Here is a 26,875-nt window from a genome sequence, read left to right as displayed (position 1 = left end):
TTTGTATGTTCTACTGAGAAATATGCTATCTTTGTAGGTGCCAAGTTACATCAAAATCTGGATGGACCATTATAAGATCTGCAAAATGAGGCACTCGAGTGAACCATAGTGATTACATACTCTTTGGTGAACCATCTGATACAAAGAGTAAATGTATAGACTATAGATAGGAATTATCACCTTTACTTAAAACCATATGTAAAAAGTACTCAGTGCAGTGTGCATAAAACGTAGTAATTATATTAATGCAATTAAGATTAACATTGATAGTAATGGGTGGTTATCGTTTTTCGTTCGAAACACCTTGCAAAGGCTAAAACCGCTATATTTTATGAATTATGGAAAAAATGGTTTTGATTATCTTATTACGACTCAAAAGATGCAAAAAGGCAGCCTATTACAAACGGGCTGAATGCTCAGATTAAAATAAAATTAGGAAAATCCTGTGGGAAAAGTCATTTGTGTCCGTATGCAAATGCCCATCTAGTGAATTAATATTTTTTTTACTCAGTTCGTATGCATCAAACGACATAGTGAATTTGTTTTTCAAATTAAACAAATATATAAGATTATACTGTTTACCCTTTGTTATTTATAAAACCATTCCAACCCTAAAATAATACAACTTTTAATTTTGTCAGTCGCAAACGGTCATTACGTGCTCTGGGAATGGAATCGCTATTTTACGACGTGTTCAAACGTGTAGAGCAACGGCTTATTCCTCCCGCGCATCCGGCGTCTCTGTCAGTGCTGCTGCTGTTCTGTTATAGGACAGTCGTCTTTCGATTAGCACAAAAAAAAATTCTCGAGTTGTCAGGAGTATTTTGTCACGTGTTAGAGTTCACTACGTTCCATCGGTTTTCACGGTGAGTTATTTTTTTTATTTTTTTCTATATTTAGTACTAGTATTTATGTTTTGTTTCTATTCAGAGTTATATTTCAGAGATTTTATGCATTCATGTATCTCAAGTATTTTAAATTTAAAATCGAAATGGTCATTTGTTTCCAGTTCATTTATATCCATTCCTCTCCAAAAAGGTTTGGAACGTAATGACCGACCTTGGAGCTGAATGACTATTGGTATAGCTATGCTTTTAAATACTTAATATATATGCTTAATATAGATTATTAATAATATTGATTTGTATATTATAATTTCTAATACATGTAAAGAGATTTGATGTGCCGTATTAAAGTAAATTTCATCGAGAAAGGGACTTTAAAACTGAACTTTGCTCTTGGAATGACTATATTTCATGTTACCTATTTATTACAGAAGCGAGTATGAGTAAAACAAAGAAAAAACTTACAAAAGAAGAAAAGTTAGCTAAAGATAGATTGAGAAAACGTCAAAAATACGAGGAAATAAAAAACAATCCAGAACTTTTTAAAATTAAACAAGAAAAAGACCGAAAAAATTACCTCTTAAGAAAAGAACAGAAAAAAATTCGCAACATCAATGAAATGTCCGCTCGAGCACAACGTGAACAGAGAAAAAGATGGAAGAAAAACTCTTTGAAATATAAGAAAAAAAAGAGGGAGCAAAATAAAGTTGAAAAGATATTGGTCAATGATACCCCTGAAGCTCCTAAAAAAGTGAATGAAACTAGAAATATTTCACCTGAAATTCCAGAACCCAATCAAATTATTGTCGATTCTATCTCCTCAGACAAGCCAACTACTCCTCAGCTCAACAAGGAATTGAGACACAAAATTTCTGCAACACCAACCTCGTCAAATCGAAAATTTAGATACAAAGTCACCAAAACTATAAACAAATTGCAAAAGGAAATCAACCAATTAAAGAAAGAAAAAAGAAACCTACAAATAAAGTTGAAGAAACAACACGAAGTACGACAAAAATCTCTAGAAGATACCATTGAAAAAAATGTGACTAAGGCTATTAAAGAAATAAAGAGTGGCGAAATTGAAGAGGTCAAAAAGAGACTAATATTTAATGAGACATTTACGCATCAGGTAAAATTAAACTATAAAAAACTTGACAAGACCGAAAAAAGGTCTTTTGCAGAGAGAATAGTATGCCCAAATGATGCAAGGTTAAGGAAGCACAAACTAATTACAAAAGTTCCGTTTACTATCAGGTCAAAATTGAAAAAAAAAGAAAACAAGAACGAAGCAGTGATACAGAGATTTTTTGAAGACGATTCGAATAGTCGTATGGCTTCTGGAAAAAATGAATATATTAAACGTTGTAACAGTAAGAAACAAAAGAGATACCTTAACGATAGTTTAAAGAATTTACATCAAAAGTTCTGTAAAGAGCACGGCATGATCAGCTACACTGTATTTTGCAAGAATCGACCTTACTGGATTGTCTTTCCTAAAGATAATCGGGATACATGCCAGTGCAAGTTGCATTCAAATGTTAATCTTCTGATAAAGGCTCTAAAAAAATCAAACATCATATCAGAAAACTCTGCAACAGATGTATTGAATAGCCTCTGTTGCGACCCATATAACGAAAACTGTCTAGGAAGATCTTGTACCGATTGTGAAGGAAAATCTTTGGTGTACAAAGAATTTAACGACAGTGAAGAGATTGATTATTTTCAATGGATCAACGAAAAACAGAATTACACAGATAAAAATGGAGAAAAAAAGGTAAAAAATGTGACAACTAAAAACAAAAAGAAAGACAAACCACGAAACATTATCATTATGTTGGACAATACATTGAAATTTTTTTTTAACCACGTGCGTAATATTGTGGTTCAATACCAGGCTATCACAGAACTTAAAAATAATTTAAAAGACACTGAAATTCTGGTACATGTCGACTTTAGTGAGAACTATTGTCTGAAATATCACGAGGAAATACAATCATACCACTTTGGTGGTAGCAGGGGCCAAGTGTCTTTACACACAGTAGTTTTGTACTACATGGATGGAGATAAAGGTTTGTCTACAAAATCTATATGCACGATGAGCCAATGTATTAACCACGATGCCTCAGCAATATGGGCTCACATAACACCGCTCTTGGATAGAGCAAAACAGTTAGTGCCCTCACTGACCCGAGTTCATTTTTTATCGGACTCCCCGTCGAGCCAGTATAGGAATCGGTTCATATTCTACATGGTAACGAAAATTCATCAGCATAATCCACTGATTGAAATTATCACTTGGAATTACCAAGAAGCCGGTCACGGCAAAGGTGCGCCCGATGGTGTTGGTGCGGTTATCAAAAGAACGGCAGACAGTCACGTCACATTTGGTGGTGACGTTGGTTCTTTTGAAGACTTGGTTAATATTATTCGAAAAAATGTTCACAATGTGGAAATATCAATTATTTCTGAGGAAGAAATTACCCGCAAAAGGTTTCCTGGCACTATCCCAAGCTTCAAAGGAACCAATAAAGTTCACCAAGTATTATGGTCATCAGAATTACAATTCACTGTAGCTCTTAGAAGCCTTAGCTGCTTCACCTGCTTAAGTAGCTACATACCCTGTGAGCACCAAAAGCATCTAGGCATGTTAGACATGGGCTTTGGGCAGAGCACGAACACCGCTATTGGCCTACTGGATGATAGTCTGAATTATTCTCAGCTGGCAGTACCGAATATCGGTACCCAAGAATCAACTGCACCGAATATCGGTGCAGTTGACATTGATTCGGATACAATATGCAATAATATTGGATCAGAAAGTATGTTTTTAAACGAATTCGATGGCACTTTGTTTACTAATGATAATTCATTAGTAAATAAAGTGTCATCAGAACCCGTCCCTGGTGATTTACCAGTGAAAGAAAAACTAAAAATAATCTCAAACATCCCCTTTGATTACCAAAGTTTTAAATTACAACAAGCATCAAAGTCACTAGTAGAAACTGAGAATAATAAAGAAAACATCATGATGAATATTATGTACGATATGGATTTAAAATATGACGTAGATGACTGGGTTATTGTCAAATACAGAATAAATGAAAGTAGGCCCCATTTCGTTTATTATGTAGGGAAAATAATGGATAAAATTTATGATAAGCATGAATATAAAGTGGGTTTTTTGAAAAAAAGCTGCGGGAAGAATATGAAGTTCGTTTGGCCGTCAATTACAGATGAAGATATTGTGCCCGAATCTCGAATCATTCAGCTATTAAATCAGCCTCACGAGAGCCGGAGGGGACAGTACACCTTCCATGATTTACCCAATATTAATTACAAATGAATCGTAAGGCATCTGGGTATAATTTTAATTTTAGTTTGAGTTTAGAGTTTTGCTATGATGTGATGATTATGCATATTCAATTCATAATTTGAAGGTTGACTTTGCGTTAAGATTTAACATTGAGTTAAGAAAAGATTAATGAAAACTTATAGTGTTATTTTTAAGAAAGATAGTTGTTATATTTTAATTTACCATTGAATGTTTTTCATTAGTTTCAATATAAGTATCACAATTTTTTTGGTGTTTATCTGTGCTTTTGTGTATTCCACTGTCTTTGTTTTTTCTCTATAATACATATGCCTACTGTTTTATGAATATTATCTATGCATGATTTTATCAAGTACTAATCAGTATATAACTGTTTGTTTTAAAAATAATTTACTAAATGTGTATGCCAAATAATTAATTACCTTTATTCTTAGATGTTATTTTAAAACAAATTGTTAAAAACGCAAGTTCTTTCTTTAAATTCACCAATGATTATAATTTTCGCTGTGATAATTATACTTGTTTACTGTTAAACTTAAGGTTGAGATTTTATTTCAATTTTATTAGTTTTTTTCATATAATTTTAATGATTGACTAATAAAAGTATGATTGGTTTCATTTTTATCCGACGATAGGTCACTACACTCCTAGTGATTTTCATTTCTTTCCACTAGTTCATTACACTCCATCAATTTTCCGGAAAACTGTTAGAGTTACGAAGAGGCCTTGTACATGTGATTTTTTTTCAAACTGTAATCTTTATGTGTATATACAAAAAAAAAAATTAATAAAAATAAAAACATTTTTTTTTCAAAACTGCGCTTTTAAAACGAAAATCGATAACCACCCTAATAGGTTTTAGGAAGCCATCATGAATCTTCTTTATTATTATTAAGACATTATCTGAATTTAGATCAGATTCACTCTTGCCTTGAGATACAGTCCGATAAGGATCTTTTGGCGCTTGGTCAATGTTAAAAATCGAATAAGTCACACTAATATTATAAAGGCGAAAGTTTGTAGGTATGTGTGTGTGTATGTTTATTACTCCTTCACGCAAAAACCACTGGACGGATTTGGCTGAAATTTGAAATGGAGATAGATAATATCCTGGATTAGCACATAGGCTACTTTTTATCCCGGAAAACCAAAGAGTTCCCAAGGGGTTTTTAAAAACGGGCTCCAAAAACGGGCGAAGTCGCGGACATCGGCTAGTTTTATATAATTTTAACTGAAAGAGATATTAGGAAAGCGGTTCCTTGAATTGTGCATCGAAAAAGAATCATAAAAACCATTGATAGGCCAGGGACTTGCAACCTATCATGTTTACCTGCTCAAATACCTATTCAGGACTTAATATTATTATATTATTATCGTGATGTGATTTGGAATGGCAATATTAAAAATTAAAATGGTGAATTTCAGAGTTTTTAATTAGCAACACCACGTCCAAGGGGGCACTATCACAGACCACGAATCGGCACTATCTCTATGAGCAGGCAGCATTCATCAAGATGGCGGCGTTAGTTCTGATTTTGGCCACGCGCCAAAAGATCCTTGTCGTACTGTTCATAAAGGTACGTTTCAGGTGGTTTCAGGCTTTCTCAGGAAAGCGTACCTACTCGCTATATCCCACTTCGACGAAGGAATAATTAGAAAGGGAGAGGTCAGAACTGTCAGACGCAGTTGAAATATCTAGCACAGAATACAACAAAAAACGAAAAATACTAGCTCTGGGGGCGCCACTATAATTTGTCTTTATTATCTTGTAAATAGTAATGCCACGATGGTTACACGAATTTTCCTCAATATAGCGAGGTATTTTATTTTTCTGATCAGGCTTTAAGCTTAGCCTCCCATTGGCATTCTAAAACTCCCGCTATTACGTATAAGTAGATACCAATGTTACCCATTTCATTTGTAAAACAAAAAGACTTCATTCTGGTTGAATTTACAAATGAAAATAATGAAATTAGGTACCAATATTATGTTTACCAGTGTTACTATAGTCATTTCTACTGTGAAACAAAAAGCTTCATTCTGATCGAGGTGATCATCAAATTACCGTGACAGTGGTAACACTAACACTTTTTCGTATGGCGACACTTTCTGTCCGAGCTGTCAATATCAAGGATGGGTGGAGGTAGAAATTAAACTAAATTATATTTTGGTTTTAGCAAAAATACCTGAAAGCTATTGATCTTACCTAATCGAAGTTGACGCGATCTCGTATTTATATGGATTGTGGTAAGCAAATTCTGATACCGTACCTACCTGATTGCATGTTCACGCAAGTAGCTGCGTCATTATTGGACTGAAACATATTGCCGTTTTAACATAGCACAATAGCATAGCCACAGCTGCACCATGACTACCTATGCCTATATGTTGACATAAATTTGAACAGGTTTAATGTAAAGAAACCTAAAAAGCTTTTTAGTGTAATTATTTACCTACTTATTAAAAAGAATTGAAACTTCTCATGGGAAAAATGTAGGTGCCTGTATCCAAATATGTAGGTACACATATCCTGCTATATCCAGTGTCCACCTTCTACTAAATCATCAGACTCTTGGCATTGTATTTTTTGAAAAATAATTAAGTACTTATGAAAACAAAGCAAATTATTATTAATTAATGCAAATTCTATTGTCTTGCCATATTGTCATCAGAAAGTTTCAATGTCCACCTCCCACCACCATCATTAGAGATTCTCAATGTTATCATAATCACCATAATCTATTGTCATACGAACCAAACATCTGCAAAACTCACTCTGAAAATTTGGAGGTAGTGGTAAAATCAGCTATCAAATTCGATGGAAAGGCAAAATACAAACAAATATACTTACCTAAGTAATAAAAACTTTTAAAATAGAAAAGTTACATCGAAAGATAGTAGTTACCAGTCTACTTACTTAAAAATGGCATATTTTCTCACAACATACAAATGTGTTTTCCATTGCTTTCCCAGTGAAAGATTCCTTCTCATTGAAAATAAAATGCTTTGTTATTTAACTACTTATTTGGTGTACAAGGAACCATTGAACTGAATTAATACTTATAGAAGAGCAATTTCTAAAGATGATCGTTTTCTATAACTTCTATGAAGCTGCCATAATTAGTAGTATTAAGTAATAGAATATTTTTATACTTTTGTGATAGTGTTTTACCTAGGCTTCAAGGAAATTTCTAAATATTTTTTAATACAGATCAAAAATTGCAAAACCGGCAGGATAGAATTATAATAAGGATTAGAATATTAGTAACAAAAATTTTTGTTCAGTATGTGCCATATTGGTATAGCCATGGTGTAGTGGTTATTGCTAGGAACAAAAACTTATTCTTCATAGTTAATTTAAAAATCTGATTCAGGTATATATTATGATCAAAATAAATGAGCAATCTATCTGTAATCTGTGAATAAGTTATTTAGCAACATTGTTATTTGTAAAAATTGTAGGAAGTGGACCACAATAAATAAAAGTTTGCTATTAAAAAAAAATATCAGCTTTTAAATAAAAATTTTGAATTAACAGCAATTAAGCGTTAAGTGCACTTTCACTAGTCGCAGTAGCCCTTAACTGAGTAACCCAGAAAGAAATCTAATCGCCCCGACTCCACACAGTCTTATCTATCCTATGTAGTCCTATGATGGTTTTGTTTAGAGCGAAGCCAGAATCTCGCGAAGGAGGTCCTGAACGAGGCCGAGTGGAGTAAAAGGGGAGCCGGCGAGCGAAGCGAGCCGGCGACTTCGTGTGGTACATGTGACCACATGTACCATTGTAACTACAAGATATACCTAATGTTTTTATGTAGTACACTGCAATTTAATGACTGACTATGTGGAAATTAATTTTTTCGTGAACACATTTCAATTTTTTTTAATGATCTAACCACAAATTCACGCTTCTCGAATTTTTCCTTTACTTGCGCTGACATACCTAACTGTAAAGTTTCATGATTCTAGCAGTAGAGAGCCTTACCCTTTGGGTATAGAACCCTAAAAATTGAACCTTATCAGTGATTTGCATTAATCTTTTTATTCGCTTATAAAATTTAGTGCTTAAGTCCAACTATTAAGGTTCAATTTTAAATGGAATACCTTCACTTGTGGCTGTAAAAGTCAAGAAACTTTCAAAATTGTATGGTGAGGCAGATAACAACATTGTAACAAGTAACTTGTCACTCTATAGGTATAACAGATAGATTAATTATTTTTGAGTTGTAAGACTATGTATTTCTCCTATCAGGCTCTAACAAACAGAAAAATTACTATGGAATAATTGTTTTGCTAAGAATATGTATTATGTTTTTCATGTCATAACATAAAGTTCAATCTTCTCTTTCCAGATAAAATCCAATTATGAACACTGATAATATAATGACTGATAGACTTACCATAAAGGATATTATTTTCACTAAAGCACTGCCAAACTACAACATTCCTGTACCTACTGATGGCTACAAAATATTTCCATGTACAGATTGTGGAGACAAGTAAGATTTTTAATACTGTAATATATTTAGAAAGTACTTTAATGCAACTGTTTCATAACAGGGGTTATTTAAACACGAATATATTTGGCAATTAAAAATTAGTATGAAAGTTTAAAAACTGAGCCGCAGGTGAGGTTTTAAATAGCATCAACAAATGGTTTAATACCTAATTACCTCTGTGCGGTAATACACTTCTTAAACTAAACTAATATTTTAAAATCCAAATAACAAAATCTTGGTAACAATTTGTCATAAGCTTTTCTCGATTTCGTTGGTAAGATTGTTTGGTGTTTTTATTGCTGGTTCAAGAATGTCAGAGGGAGTCATATTAGTATTCTATTCAGTACATATAACTGCAATTTTTTTCAAATTAAAGGCAGATTCACACCAAATGCGTACACGTGACATGTGCGTAGTGACGCACGTAAACCCCTAACAAACCGGGTTACGCATACGTCCACGCGTTACGCAAACGGTGTGCCATGTTTCATAGAGTTCCCACACATTACAACGCCATGGTACGCGCTACGTGTAAGCTTACACAGCCTGTGTGAACGAGCTATAAATGTATAGGTACCTACCTACGTTTCAAGATAAGCGTAGTTAGATAATATTGTTTACAAATCAAATATCTAATTATGAAAATTTTCTACTTTCAGGTTTCTATTTGAGTCCAGTTATGAATACCACATTAACCGCAAGTCTCTCAAAATCTCTTATTTTTGCAGGCACTGCGTGAAAGTTACAGTGTTTTATAATCGTTGTAAATTGTTAGCCCATATTAGATCCCATGCATTTAAAACTGCCACAATAACTGTTAGTGACTTACAAATTGAAATGCTTCCACTTGAACATTTCAATTTATCTATTTTACCAGCAAAAAATCAAATAAGCCAACAAAAAAAAACTGTTTGCCATGAATGTAATAAAAACATAAATATATATGGAGTAGCATTAAAAGATAGAGCCACACATTATATGCAGTATACAAATGAGTCACATTCATGCCCTATATGCATGTTCTTATTGCCAACTGTCTGTGCTCTGGAAGCTCATTTACGCATTCATTTAAATGCCCCTCCGTTCTTTTGTCCAGAATGTGGTATGCATCTGCCAAACAAAGTGGCATCTTACCCATTTGACCATTCTTGTGAAGGTTTTAAAATGATGAAATCAGCTACTAGATTATTATGCAAAATTGATGACTGCAATGAACTATTTCACCCTGATGATTACAGTAGACATTTAAAAACACATCTTAAAAAAGTATATAGATGTTCGTTTTGTTTGGAAATATGGTATCATAATGATTCGCTAACGAAATGTTCTCTTTGTAAGAATGGTAATCTCACGAGTTATGTTCATTGTCCACAATGCCCAAATAAACTATTCGCAGAAAGTCTTATTGAGAGACATTTAAATTCACACTGCCTAAGAGATAAATTAAATGATCAATGTTATCCATGTACAACTTGTAATGTAGCATATGCACAAATGTACAATTTGTTAAATCATCACGTGAACACACATTCAGCAGCAAACTTGAAGACACTTCTATCGAAATTTTTTGTTAAAGCTACAACAGCAACTAAAACACAAAAGAGTCGAAAGCATGTTTATCATCGGGTTGTTAAAAAATGCAGTAAATGTTTAAGAAGCTTTACCTATAGATGTCTTGATGAAGATATTAGAAAGCTACCAAATGATTGCCCCTATAAATGTATTTCAAATACTGAGACTCAAAGTAGGGCACAGTCTGATGAAACAAATAACGACTTGGAAATAGAATGTTTCTTATGTAAAAGGAGAATTAGCCAAAACTGGGATAATATTAAAGTACACTACGCGCAATTTCATAATAATCACAAATGTATAGACATTCAAGTGTTGGTGAAGAAGCTGGACAAAAAATTGCTACCAAAAAAATCTAAAAATAGAAACTTCACATGTGCTAAAGCCATTGCAAAGAATAAATCAAAAAAGAATAAATTACAAATGAATAAAGTGGCACTCAATGCAGAAAAAGATGAGTCAATAGAGATACCAAGGGATCCAAACGTATGTATAATATGCAATCATAATTGTGAAAATAGTAAAAATTTGGAATCACATATGATTACTCATAGAGATCCTAGTATGGCTTACCAGTGTTTAGAATGTGGAAAATGTTTCGTAGTTAAACCATCTTTCTCAACCCACTTATTATTAGAACACAGTATAACCAATGTACAAGAGTACATTGATACAAAACCATGCTATAATGAGTCAGCTTTGTTAAAAAATCGAGATGACTTAAATCCCCCTATTGAACAACCAGTTAAAGAAAACCAATGTAGAATTTGTAGGGAGCAATTTGAAAATTCTAATGATTTAGAAAAACATTTTAGAGTCCACGGCATGGCATTTCTTATGAAAAATGCACATAAAAACAATACTAGTCCCTAGATTGCTCTATAGAGATTATAATTTCTCCATACTAAAGAAACTTGTTTTAAATGTTAAATTGTGCACACTGCATGCGGCGGCGCAAAAATGTAAGTAAGTTTATTTGCGCCGCAAAGGATTTAATAAAATGAATTTGTGATTCGACAATGTTCACATCTTATGACATAGGTAGAAGGTAGACACAAGGTAGACACAAGTAGAATGCATTATCAAATTTTAATTCGCGTGGACGCGGCTTTACATAACTAGTGTAGCTATACCTACCTTAACTTTACATAGCGTTATACTATGTAGTAATGATATACCAACTGTAGGCTTACGATAGTAACTGTTGGGTCTAGGAAATAAAATCCGGAGGAGAAAAGCCAAACTTTATAATTTTTGACTGACTAATCTACTTTTTAAATGGATTACGCCAGAAGACTCGTTTCGTTTGTCCCTTCATTCAGCTTCATCTAATCAACCTTTGTTTACTACCGATGTTGGCGGCTTGCATCGCACGCCTTCTTCCCACTTCGCTCCACTTGGCCTCGTTACGCGAGCTTCTGGCTTTAGCTTTACCTACAACTGAAGTAGCAGTAGGACAGACAGACTGTGTTGACTTTTTTTTCACGGGGTTTTATTTTGGGTAACCCATTTATTCATTTAATTGGCTATTCATTTATTCTTTTGTATAATAAGATTCATTTATCTTTCGGAGATCCAACTGGATCTATTCATATCTTCTAAGTAACAGTCTTACAAGAAAAAACTAGGTACTGATGATAAATTAAGGCTTGAAGTAATTTAAGGACTTCGTCTGTGTTGGTGTTAGTTGGCGGGCGTGCTCTGCCTTTTGAGGTGTTTTTTTGTTAAAACTGACTGGAAAGCGCTCTAAGGGGGTGCCGTGCGTATGTCGGCGAGTGCCGGCACAGACGGGGTCCATACTTGTATAATTTAACTAACTTGTTACAAATAACTACAAACTTGACATTGGCTAATCTTTGTAAAGCCAGACGAAACAGAAAAAAAGAAGTAATTTAAAATAAAACTTTCAACGGTTATTAAGTTTTTATGGTAATGCGGGTAAGGCTTGTATATTATAAGGTAGGTAATGTTACGAACGTTTTAGGGTTATGCACTTGCCACATGTATTCTAGATCGTTGGTTTTCGACAGTTATCGATGTGTTCAGATTGGTCACTGGTCAGTGAAAAAGGTATAAAAATCAGGCACAGATTATAATTGTTGCCATTTGAACCATATTATGGTTAATTTAGTACGTGTGTGTGATTCTATTCATTAAAATATATCTGCCTATGGGCAGATAGATTTTAATAAAACACACATCACAATTAATAGTCAGTCGATAGATGACTCATAAGGGCCGGCGCACATATGGCGGAGCGCAGCGCAGACCATGCCTGCGAAGTTTTCTAATCGCGTGACACATTACGCGAATTTCTACCAGAGAATGCTCGGGACTGCGCCCGGATGCACAATTGATTTTAGATATTATTTCAATGAGTACAATATCAATAATATTTTGACTGAAAAATGCTCTGCGCTGCGCTCCGCCATATGTGAGCCGGCCCTTAGACTCTATCGACTATTTGTCATATTGTGTGTTTACGTTGTTTTACCTAGGTAGGAGGTTTTTATCATAAAACTTTTGTTAATATTATTATTAAGTAGTACATTTGGTTTGAAAATAATGAGTAATTGAGAATTATAGGCTTTGTTTTAAGGTGGAAGCGACGGGCCTGCCCGCATAATTCAAATTTAATTTGGTTTTTCGCAATTTGTAAACTATAGGCTTATGGTATTTTGTTTGCGACAATAGGCAGTATCATTCTCACAGGTTTATATAAAAATCTTTACTTGGAAGGGTCCAGTTTAAGAAATTAATTCTAGTATCGACTAATTTGTGAGAATAGTCAATACTAGAATTAATATCTTAAACTGGATTCTTCGTATTAGTTTACAAATTGCGAAAAACCAAATTAAATTTGAATTTCGCGGGCAGGCCCGTCTCATGCCCTTTAAGCTTGATTGACAGCTGGTCTAAAAATAGTACTGTCTCTTTCCACAGGGAACATTGTAACAAGGATGGCCTGGCCTGTCTGTTTAGGTACCTAGGTAGAAATTTTGAATTTAAGTGGTAACTAAGTAGAGATTGTGTTGGCTGTTTACAACCGATTTAGGGCCGAAATTCAATAATTATTCAGCCTATTCAGTTTATTAGTTACTAAACTATAATTGTTAGTTATGGCAAAATAGTTTAATTTGTTCAACAAGATTATCTGGTACAAATTCACGCGATTAGTAAACTTCGCGGGCATGCTCTGCGCTGCGCTCCGCCATACGTGCGCCGGCTCTTATTGACAGATTACAGATAGGATTGAATATTAAATGTAATAATTAAGTAGGTAAATAATATTAGGTGTAATAATTAAGTACCTAACTAGGTATATAAGGTAGGTAGTTAGGTATTAATTATCATATTATATTATTATTAAGTAAGTACCTACTTGTAAAAGACAAATAAAATAATTTTGTTTCAATTAAATGATTTTTTATTTCCAATACCAATACCTAACAGTGAGTCAGAAAATAAAAGAAATTTTATAATAGTTATTCCTAAATAACAGTCTGACCTGACCAATTGTCTGACGGCTGGCCGACTGACTGCGAGTTGCGACTAATAACATTTCCTGTATATTATAACTAACTAGTTTTGGCCCGCGATTTAATATGCGGGTAGGTAACTATAGGTAAATAAATGTAGTTATTATTAACAACTCATGCCTGTTATTCTTGGATTAAGTAAGTATCTAGGCTTTTAATGGTGAAAGTGATATTAAAATCGATCAGTAGTTTCAGAGATTATCGACTACAAACAAAACGACAAATCTTTGCTCTTTTCGAGCTTAGAGCTCTCCACTACTCCATACTTTTCTGAGCTCTCCGAGATACATTTTTGTTAAAACTGACTGGAAAGCGCTCTAGGGGGGTGTCGGCGGGCGCCGGCATAGATGGGTCCATACTTGTATAGTTTAACTAACTTGCTAGAATAACTACAAACTTGACATTGGCTAATCTTTGTAAAGCCAGACGAGAGAGAAAAAAAAACAAAAACAATAATGTGTTATTAGTCTGTGATTGTACAAATGTCAAAAACGTCAGAAACACAGAGTGAAGACGTAATCTTGGGCAGAAATAAATTGATTTGATTGTTTTTTATGGTTTTAATAAAAATGATTAATATAAACAGTAATTCCCTTTAAAATTACGTTTCTTGGATTCCTTCCATCTCAGCACTGCCCGTGTTAAAAAGCATTACTTTTTAGGGCTCCTTCTGGTACATATTATCTATGTTCTGGTGCAGTCGTGAAATTAGGCAAAAATTGTGATTTTGAAGTTACAGATCCTTAAAATGCACCTGGGAGTGAATTTATCTAATGCTTTACAACAATTAGAAAGTGTTAAAGCTGCCGTAGATCAGAGTGATGATCCTAAGTTAAAGGTAAATAGTTCCGAAGTTAATCAACATTTTATTGCGAAATTTGAAATTACGTTACGTAGGTACATACTACTTGTATAAAATTATTTCTAGACTAGACACTGTTCAAAACCAATTTATTCATAATTTTCTTCCCACATCTGAAAGTCAAATTATAGAAAAAAAAAAACTACAAAAAGATAATTGGCGGCGATCACAATGGATCAGAGACAGTCGACAATACAGGGGTTCAAGGACTTGCACAGCCCCAAAAGAAGAAAGATTTACAACACCTTACTACAATTCTTTCAAACATGGCCTGTCTTTGCATGGGCACTGGCAAACATTTTCTTTGCAATCACAGGATTTTTTGATGCACTTAGACATAGTTGTACATTTTACGTGAGACCACTGGTGCAGTTCCCTGCAGGATCACTCCAGCCAGCCTAACTTCAGAATTCAAGCAGGCCACTCAGGTCAGCGGGGACTTAAGGGAGTCTTGCTGGGGAGCCATTGTAGGCTTCTCGTTCTTCACAGCTGCGTCTAAGCAGTATGTAGTCCAGTGTCTCACTACACTGGCAACTTATGACTTTTATTTTACAGGCAGCTACAAATGACGACTTAAACCTTCTTATAAATCTTTTGGAAAGCCCCATTCTAAAGAGCATTGCTACTTTACATGACTCTGTTGGAATGCTTGCCACTCAAGTGGCACATCATCCATCAATATTACCAGGAGACTTTGACATCACACCAGCTGGTAAACATATTTTTAATATTTATACTAGATGATGCTTGTGACTTTGTCTGTGTAAATTTTGAGTGTTTGAAATATCCTGTGAAAACTCTTTGGTTTTCCAGAGTACAAAAGTAATTATCTCCAGGGTGCAAGGCTATCTCTTAATCAAATCAATGCCTCAGACTTCTTCAATAGATATTTTTAAATACACATGGGAACTCTGATTTTCCAGGACACAAGCCGATCGCATGGGATAAGTGTAATTTGTCCCTAAATCACTTGGCAGTATGGCTTTGCCAATAGCCAATAGGGTGGTAACTAGCCATAAAGCCACAGCAGACACCTGATTTTAACTTTCTATTTTACAACTAGCTGATGCCCGCGACTTCGTCCGCGTGGATGTAGGTTTTTTAAAATTCCCGTGGGAACTCTTTGATTTTCCGGGATAAAAAGTAGCCTATGTGCTAATCCAGGGTATAATCTATCTCCATTCTGAACTTCAGCCCAATCCATCCAGTAGTTTTTGTGTGAAGGAGTAACAAACATACACACAGACACACACACACATACAAACTTTCTCCTTTATAATATTAGGGTGATATTTGCTCTTCCATACTAAATGATAGATTAACAAGTTTTCAAGGAATCAATTATATTCATTCTAGATGGTCTATTTATGTGTACTATTTTAAATTTTTATAAATTTCAGGTGATTTAGCATTACAAACTAGAAATCTTTATGGTGCTCATGAGGGAGAGGAAGAACAACGTGTGCCCCAAGTGTCTCCCCCGCACAGTCTAGAGTTTGGGTCTGGTTCTGACAATGAACGCATTCTAGGTCTAGACTCTGCCTCCGTTGACTCTAACATGTCCCCTAAACAGGTAATAACTTCTTAAAAGCAATGTTCTAAAGGTTGAAATTTGCTTTGTTTAAGACTAGCAACTCGCCTCGGCTTCGCATGGGTAGCTTATTAAAATTTTCGTAGGGAGCTGTAATTTTTTTTAAAAAATATAATGTAGCCTAAATATCAAATCAAATCAAATTTATTTTGCAGGGATATGCATCCAAGAATTAGGAACCTTCATAGAATTGAAAGTGAAAAAGTGAAAGAATTTTGCAAAATTGGTTCTGTAGTTAAAGAGAATACTTCCTACAAACAAACATCACCTCTTTATAATATTAGTATAAACTTTTAATGTTTTATTGATTAATCAGTGTATTGAAATGTTGTTTTTTAGACAAGGGGTTTGCTAGAAATCTCGCGGAACGATGACTCATTGGCATCAGCATCAACCAGTATTGTGGCTGGTGATTGGGCTCAAGTTGAAATTATTAACTTGGTTAATGATGGAACTGGACTTGGCTTTGGTAAGTCGGTTTTCTCGTTTTAGGGTACCTCAAAAGGAAAAATCTTATCTGTCTGCCGTGTCTTGTCAAGAAAACCTGTTGACCTAGAGTCATGAAAGGCAGGTAGGTAATAGGTCTTATAGCACACATAAAGGAAAAAATCCGAAAACTGTGAATTAGTGGTTTCATTATATTTAAAATGTGTTCATGAAAATATTAATTTACTAAATCACATATAGATGGCGCAGTCCATCATTAACTTGCAATGTTCTACATGAAAGTTTTAAGTATATCTTGTATAATGGTAGGGAACCCTTTGTGTGTGAGACCAACTCGAACTTGTTTTTTATATATCTATGTATCTAGTCTTCTGTCTAAACTGTCTGAGCTAAATTAAAAGAAGACTTTGGTCTACGTATAGACTTTCCAAGAAAATGTACCTATTGCATAGCAATCTTCTTCCAGACCTTATCCCAAGCTACGTGGGGTCAGCACAACATGTCTTCCTCTTCCACTCTCTTCTGTCATCCATCAACATATTATTTACCCCTTTTATACACATATCCTCTTTCACGCAATCCATCCACCTTTTCTTTGGTCGTCCTCTTCTCTTTTTTCCTTCCACATGCATATTTAAAATTCTTCTAGTGATATTAGCAATGTGAATTTAAAAAAAAAAAACATTTACTTTTAGCCAGTAAATTGATTGCGAGGTATACACAGGTAAAGAAAAAAAACTTAATAAATAAATTATTATTTATTCTAATATATAGGAATAATTGGCGCCAGAACCAGTGGTGTGATAGTGAAGACCATATTGGCTGGTGGTGTGGCAGATCGGGACGGCAGATTGAAGTCTGGTGACCACATTTTACAGATTGGAGATGTAAGACTAGGAAATCATATTTAATGTTATTTAATAATAAAAAAATTGGCACAAATAAGTATATTGAGCTTATTACCAGAACTCAACAAGCGATAGGACCGCCAAATTATACTACTTACTATTTTTGTTGTGTAATGTTATTGAGTTTCTTTTTATGAGGTGTACAATAAAGCATATTTGAATTTCCACTGTAAGACCCGGCGCCCACTGACGGCACGGTACGGAAGGGGATTTTTCAAGAAATAAATAATTATTATTATAGATCATAATTACATGCTTTTAAGTTGAAATTTCAATGACTAAACTGGTCGTACATGAAAACTTAGGCGTACAATGTCGGTAGCCTTCGGAACGCCGTGGTATCCCTTGGGGTGCTTCGGCATTCTTCGGGATGCCGAGATAAGACAGTGCCCGTCGTCATTAGCTTGGGCAGACGACACGACATGCCCGTCGTTCCCCTGTCGCGCCGTGCCGTTAGTGGGCGCCGGCGGCCGGACCCAAGGGTTAGGTTTTAGTTAGTGACCTCTAACTTGTACTCTGCTAGGTAAGCTTGATGGAGATGGGGTCGGAGCAGGTGGCGGGCGTGCTGCGCGCGTCGGGCTCGCGCGTGCGTCTCGTGGTAGCGCGCGCCGTGGACCCCGCAGCCGTGCACGCGTCCAACGCACCCGTCGTGCCCGCCAGGTGAGTCTGACGGAGATGGGATCGGTGCAAGTGGTGATTATTACATTGCGAGGAGATCGAAAAAGAAGAAAGATCGGGGACAAAAGTAGGGTCAGCCATATTTATATATTTATCTATGAACTCTAAAATATCAAGCAAGACGAAGGTCTTATACAGCAGGAACTTATACTTAACTTACAGCAGGAAAGCAAATGTCACAGTGAATGGACCAACACAAGAGTAACAAACACACACATACACACAAACTTTCGCCTATATAATATTAGTGTGAAATGTAATTTCATTTTCTAGGTTGCTGTCGAGTCCTGAAGCGTTGGACCGCTATCTGATGGATGCGGGATTCGAGCAAGTGTTTCACACTCAGCCTACGACTTTAACATTGAACTCCAGTGTATCCCGATTTGTATTCGATGCTTCTATTACTCCACCACCGGAATCCGGTAATCATCATTATTTTTGACTAAAAACCCCGCGATTCGTACGCGTAGATTTAGGGGTTTAAAAATCCTGTAGGAATTCTTCAATTTTCCGGAATAAAACGTAGCATATGTTCGTCGCCTTGATGCGAACTATCTCTGTACCAACAAATTCCACTGAAATCGTTTAAACGGATCAACCGTGAAAAGCTAGCACACAAGCACACTTTATAATATTATATAGTATGAATTGTAGTCAGTAAAATGAAGCTAATTCTTTTGTACTGTAGATATTCTTAGCTAATCAAAAAATTTAAATTTAAATAATATAAAAGATTGAAATGTATTGCCATCTCTTTTATATTTCTTTTCTGCGGAAAAGGATAGCGCTTGATTTAGACCTATCGTTTCGGTATTTGGATTCATAATTTTGGATTCGGATTTGGATCTTAGTTATTACTGGTATTTTTCTTAAAGATGCAGAATCACCTGAGGTCGATAGATTCACTGTTCAATTGAAGAAAGATGAAAACGGCTTGGGCATCACAATTGCAGGTACATAACTAATTAATCAATAGTAAAAAATTATTGACATAATATTATGGATTTGAGTTATGGTCGCTGACTATGAGCCTCATTAGAAAGTTCAACGTGTGATGGAGAAAGCAATGCTTGGAGTTACTCTCCGAACTACATAATCAAATCAGAAATAAAGAGATCTGTTGGAGAACTAGACTAAACGACGTAGCTCAGCCAGTTGCTAAGCTGAAGTGGCAATAGACAGGGCACATATTTTGAAACACAGATAGATGTTGGGATCCCAAGGTACTGGAATGGGGACCTTACACTGGAAAGCGCAACATTGGAAGGTCTTCCACTAGGTGAACGGATGACATCAGGCGAGTCGCAAGGAGCCGCTGAATTCGGGTGAAAACAAGAGACCTATATGTACAGCAGATGGTGTCTATTGGTTGATGAGGAATAATGCAACGTTTTCGTAAGTGAACAATTGTAAAGATGATAACGATGATGACGCATGATTTGGGCTCGTTTTGTTTTCAAGGTTATGTGTGTGAGAAGGAGGAATTATCGGGAATATTCGTCAAGTCGGTGACGCCGGGCAGCGCGGCGGCGCTCAGCGGTAAGGTGCGCGTGAACGACCGCATCGTGGCCGTGGACGGCGTGTCTCTCGCGGGGAAGTCCAACCAGCGGGCGGTCGACGCGCTCAAGCAGAGCGGGAACATCGTCACTTTGGAGCTGGAAAGGTAAGACCCACTCAAACCAGCGGGATGATGGTATTGACCAAAACATAAATCTGCCATGCGACAGTTTTTGTTTTTCGTTACGTGTGTAAGGAGGCATCGGGAGTATTGGTGAAGTCGGTAACGCCAGGCAGTACATAAAAATGTATAAGTGTAAAATAAGTTCTTTGTATTCGGTGGACCAAAAAAGTCCCGATTTTTATAAGAAATGTAACTAGACAGTTATGTTCACCAGCTCATTTATCTCTAGAGCCATTGAGTGATATAACCCCTATTGTTTGTCAGGTACCTCAGGGGTCCCAAGTTCGAGCAGCTGCAGCAAGCGATCGCGGCGGGCGAGAGTGCGGCGGCGGCGGCGACGGCTCACAACCCGTTCCTGCACATGCATCGCCCCGAGCCCGCGCAGCCCGACCACGACATACAGATGACGCATCTCCAGAGCCCGTGAGTTCGATATGTTTGATGACTGGGTTAAAACGAGTGACGTTGCAATATTCGCAAGTAAATAACGGAAATATTAATTGAACAGGTTGGAAACAAATGCAGAGGAGAGCGAGCCGTCCCCCCCTCGCAGCCCCGTGCCGCCCCCCGCGCCACGCGCCGTGCCTCAGTTCGAGATGCCGCGCACGCAGGAACAAAAGGACGCCATCAAGAGGAAGTGGCAAGCTATCCTTGGTAAGACCGTTTCTTCTAGATATAGATTCTAAGACGTTTAAATAAACAGCGACTCTGTTACGACTCGTAACAGTCCTCCCTCGCTCTCTTTCTCTCCACTTTTCTCCCTCTCTCTCGTTCTCTCTCTTTCCCACCCCCCTCTCTCTCACCCTTTCTTTCCCTCTCCATTTCTCTCCCTATCCCTTTCTTTCCTCCTTTTCCCTCCCTTTCCTTTTCTCTCCCTCTTCCTTTCTCTCACTCTGCCTATGGAGAAATGGAGATCGAAGAGGGCGTGGTGGTCCGCACTGGCAAGCTGCCTAGGCATCGATGATGACTGATCAAATAACGTTGTACTGCAGGAGATGAAGTGGAGATCGTGGTGGGTGTGGTGGTGAGGGGTGGCGGTGGGCTGGGCATCTCGCTGGAGGGCACGGTGGACGTGGAGGGCGGGCGCGAGGTGCGGCCGCACCACTACGTGCGCTCTGTGCTGCCCGAGGGGCCCGTGGGCCGCGCCGCCGTTCACCGCCCCGGGGATGAGCTGTTGGGTAACTATTAAGCCTAGCGTCCACAAGGTTCGCTGAGCCGAGTTGAATCTGTTTGCAATCATTTGCCATCTATATTACATATATAACTTAAAAAACTGATAAAACACTGACTGTCATACTTTCAAACCCTTATTTACCTCTTTAGGTTGAATTTTGAAAAATTCTTTCTTAGCGAATGCCTACATTGTATAGTTTTATGAGCTATCTGTTTGTGCAAACAGCCCGATCCTTCCATTGCTTTAAGCTGGGCGATGATTGATAAGTCAGTCAGTCAACTTTTCCTTTTAAATATATTTAGATAAAAAAGCTGATCTCTTATTTCTTCTGGGCAGGTTTCCACACTTAAACATCTTCGCCTGGTATGTTAAATCAAAGTTAATATAATTGCTCTTGATACGCAGAGGTGAACGGGCATCGGCTGTTAGGCATGAACCACCTTGAGGTGGTGTCCATTCTGAAAGAATTGTCGAGCGAAGTGTGCATGGTGTGCGCACGGCCTCGCCCCGCGCCGCCGCTGGAACTAGCGCCTCCCGCTGCTACCCTGGTAAAGGTATGTGAAATGTGAAGTATCAGACTCGCAACCAGACCTGATGGCAAAAAAGGCCGATTCACACCAATTGCGTACTCGTGACACGTGCGTAGTGATGGGCGTAAACCCCTAACACACCGAGTTACGCATACGTCCACGCTTTGCGCAAGCGGTGTGCCATGTTTCATACAGTTCCATACATTAGAACACAATGGTACGCGCCACATCTACGCTTACGCAGCCTGTGTGAACAAGCTTATAAGGGCTCCTTTTTTTCTGGAGATCCTAAAAATCGTTGTTGATCAAAATGTTTATGTTATAGGCAAAGTCGGACGGAAGTCTGGCGGGCGCAGGCGCCGAGGAGGGTGGTGCGTTGGGCGCGGGCGGCAAGGTGCGCTCGCGGAGCCTCGAGCCGCTCACCGGCCTCGCCATGTGGTCCTCTGAGCCGCAGATCATTGGTGAGAGACAGTGATACTTACCACCAGACCTACACTAGCGGCACGCTATGATGGCCGGTTTGACACATTACAATAGTGATGTGGAATGTCAATTTATTCTCGAACAAAAAACAATTAAGTTTTGTTTTTGTACCTGATTAAATAGGTTTAATAAAACAAAAATGTATATGTTTATTTAATTTATTTGAACGAACTGAATATTTGAACGAAAATGAATATACATACTTTATATGCACACAAGAAACATATGAATACAAAAGATACCAAAAAAGGTGCCACAAAAGGCCATAATTAATCAGATGTATACACTTGTATACATTTAAGAAATCAATTTAATAAATAAATTTTGAGTCCTAAACCTAAAACTACATTCGATAAAATTTATGAATCTCTGCACATCACTATCGTCAATAAAGTAATACAATTATTTCCTTCAAAGTCGTTATCAATTAATACGGAACTTCATGAGCGGACAAACGTCAAACCGGCCATCATAGCGTGCCGCTAGTTTAGTAACAGCTGTTTCTTCATCTTTATCGAGGTGTTTAATTAAATAGTGTCAAGTAGTTAGTGCGAAAGTTAAAATTGATTACTGTGCAATTGCAAACAACGAGACATCAGACATATACCTAGGGAGAAGCTACAACTTATTTTGACTTTATTATGTACAAATCATTTTTATATATAATTTCTGTTAATGTATTAAAGTCGAATGACTTAAGTAGGTATATTTTAAAATGTAAAGAATATAATATTATTTTTTCTTAGTAATATCAACATTAATTATTAAGTTAATAAATATACCTACCTGGATGCACATACCTAATGTTCAAAGAACGCTGTTTATTGTCTCTTCATATTATGTTAATTTGATACTACTGTCCCGCGAGCTATGACGTTGATGTTTGTGATAGTACCTATTTATTATCGGTTATTATGACTACAGCAGAATGATAGTATCATGTTTGTAGTTATATACCTCTAACTGTATTACGTAAGATTCGAAAATACACGACAGAATAATATATTACTTCAACTAGCCTTTGCCCTCAATGTCATGCTATTTCTCGGGGTTTTACTCAGCTGATTTGATTATTAACCTTACTGCAATATACAAGTTAGTACTCTATTTGCTAGGAGGTTTCTGTAACCAGAAAGCAAAAAGATTGGGTAACCCTAAAACGCAGAAATCATAGAGAATTCTCGCTACCATCTTGCTTTTTAATTTGATTGTATTATTTCTATTTAGTCAAAGTAGTACAAAATCTGCAAAAAGTATATATTTTAGTTATCAGCACTAAAGCTCAGATTTATTGAGCGCACTTTGACTTAAGACACGCTTAAAACGAGACAGCGTTATATCACTGGCATAAATCTGTCTCGTTTTAACTGAAACTTAAGTCTGAGCAAAGTATAGATCTTAGCCTAAATTGCTACTAAATACAAGACTTCGTATAGTATGTATCAGCATGAAGTGCACAGAAATGTGCAAATCAATAGCTAATAGACTTGCTTTGGCCGTTTCAGAGTTAGTGAAGGGTGAGCGTGGACTCGGTTTCTCGATCCTGGACTACCAGGACCCCCTGCGTCCGTCTCACACTCTGGTGGTGATCAGATCGCTGGTCCCTGGCGGCGTGGCGCAACAGGACGGCCGGCTCATACCGGGAGACAGGCTGCTGTTTGTCAATGATCAGGTAAACTACCAGGACCCGTTGCGTCCGTCGTTAAGAATCCCGTGAAACACTTTGATTTTACGGGATAAAAAGTTAGTCTATGTCTTTCACCAGGATGTAAGCTAACTCTGTACTAAATGATTAGTATGGATGGCGCCGTGTCTCGCCTATGCGTATATCCCGCCTATTGTTGACAGAACTTGGAGAACGCGAGCCTAGAGCAAGCGGTGGCAGCGCTGAAGGGCGCGCCGCGGGGCGTGGTGCGCATCGGCGTGGCCAAGCCGCTGCCGCTGGCCGACGCGCCGCCGCCGCTGCCCGCGTCCGCGCCGCCCGCCTACTCCACGCAAGACTAACAAGGACCGATGTATGCTCACTACACCTATATATACTCTATCCACGGAGAGAATTTAGTACAGGGCTCTCTTTGTTACGTAATCCCATACGAATGACAAAGACAAAGAGGACCAATGTATGTATGAAACGTACAAAATGAGATCTCACTCGAAATTTTAACTCTCTCTGTCAACTGTCATGTCAAAAGTAGTTCAAAAAATAAGGACTAGGTACAATCGGACTTGACATGACAGTTGACACAAGTTAAAATGGTGAGTGAGATCTGTTTTGTACGTATTATTTTGAAAAGAAAGAAAGAAAAAGTGTTTGTTTGGTGCCACAGAAAGTAAAATAAAATAATAATAATTATTGAATGAATAATGCTCGAAATAAGATGCGCGGTGTACCAACCAAAATGGACTCCACTCAGCATTTGCTGCGCCTGTGTCGGGAACGGAGGCACAGCGCCAGTCTTCCGTGGAGCCAGAAGTTATTGAGATAGAGTAGTACAGAAAACAGAGAGACTTTTGTCTGTGGATAGAGTTTAGTATGAGATTTGACACCTCAAGTGAGTAGAATTTGAGCGTCGAAATATAATAACATCAAATAATGTTGGATAGACAGACAGGCGTTTCTTTGCGGAAGTCCATGATATACAAGGAATTACAAACTTAATTCGCCAAAACAGCCAAATCTGTATGGCACAATATGCAGCATGGGATATGTTGCACCCGCCCTTCTACTACTAGAAGCAGGAAAAGCAAGCAATACACAATTGCATTAAACTGCAATTGTGCATTACGGAGTCTACATCCTCTGATGATGCTCCTGTGTCAATGTGAAACGTATGTTAAGTATGTTCTAGAAGATTTGTGTGGTGATGTGTATTGCTTGCTTTTCATGCTTTAGTAGTGGGAGGGCGAGCTTTGCATGTCGCATACTGCACGTTTTACCATATAGATTGATTTGTTTTGGCGGATTATAGCTAATTAAACTCGAGTTTCTTGTACATCAGAGGAAACCGGACCTAAAAGTCCTTGATTTAAAATGAATTCTGTTAAAAATAATGGATGGTCAGTGTTTTAAATGTAGTCACAAAAATTGAGGAACGCTGCTGACGTATAGAGCGTGTATTTGTTTAAGATTCAAATAAAACTTTTTTTTTATAGATTGAATTCTGACAACTATTAGATTAAATAGGATTTTACTGTCGCTAATATTATCAAGGTTTAATAATTTTATGAGACCTATTGATGAAGATTGTACTTAAATAGATATAATAATTTTTGATTATCGAATTATCGTACGGGATAACAATAATATCCCATACCATAAATCAATAAAGATATGTTTAGAATTTATTGGATTGTTATCATTTTATTATTGTTATCAGCATTCCATAATTATTTTAATCTAATTGAAATTGTTTTAAAATATCCTTTTTGTGTAAATAAAATTAGGAAATAATAGATTTATTATGCTTTGTAAGTTAATATGGTTTAAACATTTTCTCAGTATTTCGTGTATTTTGTTAATTTTACGTTCGTTTATATAAAATACCTATCTACATGACGATACTATGACTAAATAAAATTAATAACTCAAATATAGGTAATAAGGTAGACAAATAAATTATATTATTATAAATAAATAAAAGTCTTTTATTTTAAAATTAGATAATATATTATATTTTAGTAACAAAAATATTTACATCTCTTCTATTACCAATCACAACAGTTTTCTAACTTAAACTATCACAAGTAAATCTTATATGTATTTTAAAACATAAAAACTGGTCAGTTGTCAGAACTTGTACAGTTCTGTAACCATGCTAGTTGCTAAAAACTTTGGCAGTCATTATTTCTTAAACGGTAGTTTATTTTTCAAAAACTATCTAAAAAGCTCTTGATTTCAAAATACATATTTAACAAGGTATCACTCGAGAGGATAAACTGGTTTTTCAACTCCCACTTTTTATGTTTAGGGGGTGGTATTATCTTATTCGAATTTTTTTTTTTTTAATTTAAATATTGCTCTGTGCTATAAGTTTTCTAACTTTACAAAATTTTTGTCTTACAGCGTTTATAGTTTATCTTTTTAGGCTGTGACTTACAGAAAGACGGTCAGACGGACTGTTCTTGGACGGTTCCTACTGCGGCGGTATTCTGTGTGACGTAATTCATACTAACTACATAAATTCCCGGCCCGCCTTCGCTTTTCTGTGTTTAGTGTCAATATTCCCTATTAAAATTATTAATAACTAGCTGATGCCCGCAGCTTCGCCCGCGTGGATTGGTCAGATCCCCTGCAGCATCAGGATTGAGGAGTTGGACTCCAAATTTTTTATGAAACAATGTCGCAAAGTTCCTTTATCGATTAAAAAAGAAATGACGCAAATCGGTTCAGAAATCTCGGAGATTTCGGTGTACATAGGTAGAAAAACACAACTCCCTTTTTGAAAGTCGGTTAAAAAAGTAGCCTATGTTACACCCTGGTCAATTCTCTACTTGTCTGTGAAAATCCCGTCAAAATCGGTTCAGCCGTTCCCAAGATTAGCCTTTTCAAACAGACAGACAGACAGACAGACAGACAAAAATTTTAAAAACGTGTGATTGAGTTATAGTATCGTTCAAATAACCATATGACCTTAATATGCGGTAGTTATTTCGAAATTACAGACAGACACTCCAATTTTATTTATTAGTATAGATAATAACTATTTACCTATAAAAATTGTGATCTAAAGAA

The 26,875-nt window shown here is 36.6% G+C and overlaps 3 protein-coding genes across 7 annotated transcripts; all 3 read left to right on the top strand.

The window, feature by feature from the left end:
- Nucleotides 1–753: 753 nt before the first annotated feature.
- On the top strand, nucleotides 754–5,024 carry LOC123871985 (myb-like protein X). 3 transcript variants are annotated; one of them, XM_045916099.1, is made up of 3 exons: nucleotides 754–866; nucleotides 1,277–2,515; nucleotides 4,453–5,024. In XM_045916099.1, the coding sequence occupies exons 2-3, from the start codon at nucleotides 1,285–1,287 to the stop codon at nucleotides 4,503–4,505; spliced, it is 1,284 nt and encodes a 427-aa protein (XP_045772055.1). In that variant the 5' UTR covers nucleotides 754–866; nucleotides 1,277–1,284; the 3' UTR covers nucleotides 4,506–5,024. The 3 variants fall into 3 exon arrangements, with proteins under 3 accessions (XP_045772055.1, XP_045772046.1, XP_045772038.1); XM_045916090.1 differs by having other exon boundaries at nucleotides 761–2,510; nucleotides 4,448–5,024; XM_045916082.1 differs by having other exon boundaries at nucleotides 761–2,515.
- Nucleotides 5,025–6,290: 1,266 nt separating this feature from the next.
- Nucleotides 6,291–25,383, top strand: LOC123871947 (zinc finger protein 532-like). Of its 3 annotated transcripts, none has more exons than XR_006797385.1 (4): nucleotides 6,291–6,426; nucleotides 8,532–8,678; nucleotides 9,338–11,604; nucleotides 25,373–25,383. XR_006797385.1 is itself a non-coding variant. In XM_045916028.1 (4 exons), the coding sequence occupies exons 3-4, from the start codon at nucleotides 8,545–8,547 to the stop codon at nucleotides 11,121–11,123; spliced, it is 1,920 nt and encodes a 639-aa protein (XP_045771984.1). In that variant the 5' UTR covers nucleotides 6,291–6,426; nucleotides 7,847–7,963; nucleotides 8,532–8,544; the 3' UTR covers nucleotides 11,124–11,994. The 3 variants fall into 3 exon arrangements, 2 of the variants coding, with proteins under 2 accessions (XP_045771984.1, XP_045771971.1); XM_045916028.1 differs by lacking the exon at nucleotides 25,373–25,383 and adding an exon at nucleotides 7,847–7,963 and having other exon boundaries at nucleotides 9,338–11,994; XM_045916015.1 differs by lacking the exon at nucleotides 25,373–25,383 and having other exon boundaries at nucleotides 9,338–11,992.
- Nucleotides 14,291–26,377, top strand: LOC123871859 (patj homolog). Its single transcript, XM_045915866.1, has 16 exons — nucleotides 14,291–14,627; nucleotides 15,207–15,363; nucleotides 16,052–16,224; nucleotides 16,582–16,711; nucleotides 17,464–17,576; nucleotides 18,121–18,257; nucleotides 18,549–18,697; nucleotides 19,151–19,228; nucleotides 19,737–19,938; nucleotides 20,221–20,379; nucleotides 20,465–20,610; nucleotides 20,949–21,134; nucleotides 21,536–21,684; nucleotides 21,986–22,121; nucleotides 23,649–23,815; nucleotides 23,992–26,377. The coding sequence occupies exons 1-16, from the start codon at nucleotides 14,538–14,540 to the stop codon at nucleotides 24,145–24,147; spliced, it is 2,328 nt and encodes a 775-aa protein (XP_045771822.1). The 5' UTR covers nucleotides 14,291–14,537; the 3' UTR covers nucleotides 24,148–26,377.
- The last annotated feature ends 498 nt before the right edge of the window (nucleotides 26,378–26,875 follow it).

Source organism: Maniola jurtina, chromosome 2 (genome assembly GCF_905333055.1).
Source record: "Maniola jurtina chromosome 2, ilManJurt1.1, whole genome shotgun sequence".
Taxonomy (NCBI): Eukaryota; Metazoa; Arthropoda; class Insecta; order Lepidoptera; family Nymphalidae; genus Maniola; species Maniola jurtina.
This window is presented reverse-complemented; position numbering and strand designations above follow the sequence as displayed.

Excerpts from the sequence above, each read along its gene's own strand:
- LOC123871985 (XM_045916099.1), top strand. The coding sequence starts at position 1,285 with ATGAGTAAAACAAAGAAAAAACTTACAAAAGAAGAAAAGTTAGCTAAA. Across the intron at positions 2,516-4,452 it reads AAGATCTTGTACCGATTGTG|TATTCCACTGTCTTTGTTTT; the intron begins AAGGAAAATCTT and ends TGTGCTTTTGTG.
- LOC123871947 (XM_045916028.1), top strand. The coding sequence starts at position 8,545 with ATGAACACTGATAATATAATGACTGATAGACTTACCATAAAGGATATT. Across the intron at positions 8,679-9,337 it reads TGTACAGATTGTGGAGACAA|GTTTCTATTTGAGTCCAGTT; the intron begins GTAAGATTTTTA and ends TTCTACTTTCAG.
- LOC123871859 (XM_045915866.1), top strand. The coding sequence starts at position 14,538 with ATGCACCTGGGAGTGAATTTATCTAATGCTTTACAACAATTAGAAAGT. Across the intron at positions 14,628-15,206 it reads GTGATGATCCTAAGTTAAAG|GCAGCTACAAATGACGACTT; the intron begins GTAAATAGTTCC and ends TTTATTTTACAG. Across the intron at positions 20,380-20,464 it reads ATGACGCATCTCCAGAGCCC|GTTGGAAACAAATGCAGAGG; the intron begins GTGAGTTCGATA and ends TTAATTGAACAG.